The sequence below is a fragment of the Pteropus alecto genome, unplaced genomic scaffold (genome assembly GCF_000325575.1).
Source record: "Pteropus alecto unplaced genomic scaffold, ASM32557v1 scaffold280, whole genome shotgun sequence".
Lineage (NCBI taxonomy): Eukaryota > Metazoa > Chordata > Mammalia > Chiroptera > Pteropodidae > Pteropus > Pteropus alecto.
In genome coordinates this window covers 149074-153171 of record NW_006430057.1, presented here as the reverse complement: position 1 = coordinate 153171, position 4098 = coordinate 149074, and the positions used below count along the sequence as shown (strand labels likewise).

General features: G+C 45.0%; 2 protein-coding genes across 4 annotated transcripts in view; one reads left to right on the top strand and one right to left on the bottom strand.

Moving 5' to 3' along the window:
- The window catches only part of RNF113A (ring finger protein 113A), a 33292-nt gene extending 30924 nt beyond the window's left edge, over positions 1-2368 (bottom strand). The window contains exons 1-2 of one of the 3 annotated variants that reach the window (XM_006904684.3): positions 1198-2366; positions 1014-1073 (exon numbers count right to left, since the gene is read on the bottom strand). In XM_006904684.3, coding sequence (XP_006904746.2) covers positions 1015-1073; positions 1198-2185 — 1047 coding nt within the window. In that variant the 5' untranslated portion in view covers positions 2186-2366 and the 3' untranslated portion in view covers position 1014. Of the gene's footprint in view, positions 1-1013; positions 1074-1197 lie in introns of those variants that run through there. The other 2 variants (XM_025046053.1, XM_015589445.2) reach the window with 2 other exon arrangements.
- A 52-nt stretch (positions 2369-2420) lies between these two features.
- NDUFA1 (NADH:ubiquinone oxidoreductase subunit A1) overlaps positions 2421-4098 on the top strand; it is a 4244-nt gene continuing 2566 nt past the window's right edge. The window contains exons 1-2 of the mRNA XM_006904685.3: positions 2421-2617; positions 3523-3612. Of these exons, the coding sequence (XP_006904747.1) occupies positions 2516-2617; positions 3523-3612 (192 nt within the window). The 5' untranslated portion in view covers positions 2421-2515. The remainder of the gene's footprint in view (positions 2618-3522; positions 3613-4098) is intronic.

Sequence of the window (4098 nt, the reverse complement as noted above, 5' to 3'; positions counted from 1 at the left end):
TTTAAATTGATTAATGAATACAAATTAAAAAAAAAACAAACAAACCTAACTCACCATTTATTCTTGCATCTGTTTCCTGGGATTAGCTCAAATTCTAGCCTGATCAATAAAAATTTACTAATCATTTGGCCTAACTGGCCTCCCTGCCTCTTATCATCCCTCTCCCTGCAATCTGATAGCCTGCAATCATGTTAACATTTAAAAAGTCTGATTGTGTTCCCTTCCCTCAAACTCTGCTATCTCCCCATTACCTACAGAATTTGGTCAAAGCTCCTCATCTTGGATTCAAGGCTTTGGCCCCGATATCCCTTTTGAAATCTCTCTGGGTTTATTAAGTGCTGATTATATGCCAAGCACTGGGCTAGTCACTGAGGAGTTCACAAACTAGCTGGGAAGACAGGTACATGAATTAACTTTAATAGGACATGATCAGCTATATTGCAGGGTCTGTGAGGACACAGATAGTTTCAAGCAATGGATTATAAAATACTAGATTTTGGCCCTCTGCAGGTTCTGAACTGTAGTGACCAATATGGTGGCTACCAGCCACATTTCCAGTGCTCAACAGCCACAAGAAGCCAGCAGCTATCATAGACAGCACAGCATAGATCATTTCGATCATCCGTGGAAAGGGGGTTACTATAGGTACTTCAAAGAGAGCCAGGACTATTTTCCATACATGTACGCTGTAATACTAGCTATCAGTCCCTCAACCTAATTCTCCCACTCACATGCCACCCCACCTTACACTGTGGCTGGAATGTTTTTTGAAGTAGCACAGGCTCCCAATAGAGAAAATGCATGAAAGTACTTTTGTAAATTAAGTGATACAGAAATGTGATAATAATAAATAGGTTCATTTCTTTCATTACAGCTTTGGTTACTTCAAGCAAATTCTAGCTCCTTTCTCGAACTTCTCCCATTCTTGTAATTTATGCCAAAGGGTTCTGAAAAGTCACACACAGGCAGCATTTGTATCAGGTAAAAATCCAGATTATACCTACCTCGATGCTTCTACAAGCCATCTATCCAGGACCCTACTTCACCATCTGCCTTTTCCTCTGTCACTTTCCCTAGAAAGGAAGGACACAAATTAAAATTTCTAAAATATTTATTTTGAGATTGGAGAATAATGGGGAAACTATGTAATGGGAATTGGACCCTCATCGGCATCTTCTGGCAAATCAGAAGTCCCACCATCTTCTGCAGCTCGACGTTTCCCCAATTTAGAAATCAATTCTTTCGCTGGATTGAAGACGCCATTGGTCTGCTGGTCACAGACATAGCAGCGTGGCGTGGTGCGGAAATGCTGCAGTGCACAGCTCTCGCAGAAATAATGCCTGCACTTGGTGACAACTGGGTTTTGGAAGGTCTGGCGACAGATGAAACACTTGAATGGTAGTTCCTCATCATCGCTTCCTACTTCATAGTTTTCGTCCTCATAGACACCATAGCGACCCTCATCGAGCTCACGTTCGATCTGCCACCCATGTTTGTAATCTGAACGGTCATGGAGGAATTTGCAGCTGTCTCCGAAGCCGCAAAAGCCAGTTTCTTTGTAGTCCTTACAAATGTCGGGCTGGTAATCCCAGCGCACGGTGGCACGGAGATGCTCGGGAGCTCGGATGGGGCCCTTCCGCACCATTCCAGAGGAAGCATTGCCCATAGACGTATCCTTGGGCTTCATGTATTTCTGATAGTTATTGATTCCCCGATAGATCTTGTCATCTTCCTTGCCCCTCAGCTCCTCCTGGATCTTCTGGCTGCGTTCGAAGATGGCTTGTGCGTCACGCTCCTTCTCTGTGTCTAGCTCGTAGACCGCAGTCGCCCCCATATCTTCTGGCCCCACAGGTTTCGCTGAGCGGGTAGACTTGTAGACCACACCAAGGCTCTCCGGCCCATTCTCCTCTTTCTCCTCCACCTCCTCCTCACTACTCAAGTCGCGGTAAGCCGCCTTCTGTTTACCACTGCTACGAGTCTTCTGTATCATCGGGTTGTGGGGCGCCCGCTTCTTTTCCGGACGAACCACAGTGCTGCCTTCGTCACTGCTGCTGCTGCTGTCTCTGGGCCCTTGGTCGCAGACTGGGCGCTTCCTGCGGCCTGCAGCTCCTTTTCGCCCAGGCTTTTTGAACAGGAAGGTGCATACCTGGTCTGTCCCCTTTCCTGGAGAAAGTTTCTCTGCCATTCTCGAGTCCCGAGCTCCGAAACAGATGCAGTGTTCTGGATCGCGTGGGGTCTCTTCACGTCACTGAACGTCGTGCGCTTGGCTGAGAGTCAGGAGCAAGATGGGCTGCGGAAAGAGGACTGCAGGAGCATGGGGTTGCAAGAGCACGATGGCGAGAGAGAGCGCGAGTACGAGCGCGCGCCACTCTTGAGTCCTGCGGGAACCCGTCGTTTCCTGCGGAGCCTTACGTAACCCCGCCCAGCTGCCGCGGGGCTTACCGGGAAGGGACCGAATCCAGGTCACTTTTAAGGGGCCTGGGAGGTATTGTTTGACCCTGGTAACGCGGCCGCGATGTGGTTCGAGATTCTCCCCGGAATCGCCGTCATGGGCGTGTGCTTACTCATTCCCGGGGTAGCCACTGCGCACATCCACAGGTTCACCAACGGGGGCAAGGTAAGACGGCTTCTACGGCCCGCCGGCTGACTCCGCGGACCGCTGTGACGCAGTGGGTGGTGGGGTAGGGAGGCCATTAGCATCCGGAACCTCTGTCCAAGGTGGAGAAGGTCGGCCCTCCCCTTTTTTCATTTTTCCTGAAAGCAGAAGCTTGCGGAATGAAGCCAGACAGAAACCACATTCTTCTCTAGCAAGAAACAGTTAGTTGCTGGGTGGAGAAGAGTGGGCCAGAGGGTCGAGTCAAGATTTTGGGGCTAGAAAGGTAGGAGAGTACTAGAGGTAGGTCCAAGCTCCTAGGCAGAGGAGGGAGGTGTCATTTTTGTCCCTACTCCCTCCGACTTCTAGTCTCCTTTCTTGCTCGATTTTTGTTTTAACTCCTCGCATTCACATCTTTGTGGCTTCTCGTTCTTTACTCCTTCCTCACCCTTAATGAGGTTTTTACCTTGATATTTTTTACCCCCCACTTTCTCTTGTGAGCTTTCAGGAATTTACCACAATATCCTGTTTTTCATCATTGTCATTTACCCCTGTTTCTAGTCCTTCACATCATCGCTAGAGTATAGAGTATAAACGTATTTGCGTTTTGGTTTTGTGATTGTCCTTCACGTGTGATCTACCGCTGTTGTTTTCATGTCATTAGAGTCCCCAAAGAAAACAAGTAGTCATGTCTTTAAAAGGGGGAGGAGGAGGATGACACTGATTAAAATAGAAATTGTAAAAGTCATGGTTACCATCTTAATTCTGAAGTTTAGTGGTCTGATTTTATTTAGGATTCTGGATTTACATTGTTAATTTGGTTTTTCAGTGATGATTCCACTTTTCTAGAACGTTACTTATTAAAGTTCCAAAATTCTCTGTTGGGTCACTCATTTTAAAACTGCAATAATGATTTCTTTTGATTGTAGGAAAAAAGGGTTGCCTATTATTCACATCAGTGGACTTTGATGGAAAGAGATAGGCGCGTCTCTGGAGTTAATCGTTACTATGTGTCAAAGGTAAGATGGCTCCGATGCTAGACATCTGTCAGGATAGAGGTGGGTTCTGGTAATGTTTTGCCAAAGGTCTTAGAGTGCTAATTTAATTTGCATTTTCTTGTCTACTAGTGAGGTTGAACAGCCTTTTACATATTTAATGATCATTTGTATTTCTTGTTCTTTGGACTGTTTGCCTCTACATTTTGTTTGTTCTGTTCTCTTTTTCTTTTTGACTTATAGGATTTCTTTATATATTATGGATATTAACCTTTTGTCTCTTATATATGTACAAATATTTTCCCCAGTCTCTTGTTTGTTTTTACCACATATGATGTCTTTTAGCAGATAGTAGTTTTTAATTCTGATATTCATTCCAGATTTTGGGCTTTATATCTTGCTTACAACTGACTTTCCTTCTCAAGATTATAAAAATATATTTTCCCAGTTTCTCCAAATACTGTTAGTTTCTTTTTTCTTTTTCTTTTTCTTTCTTTTTTTTTTTTTTTT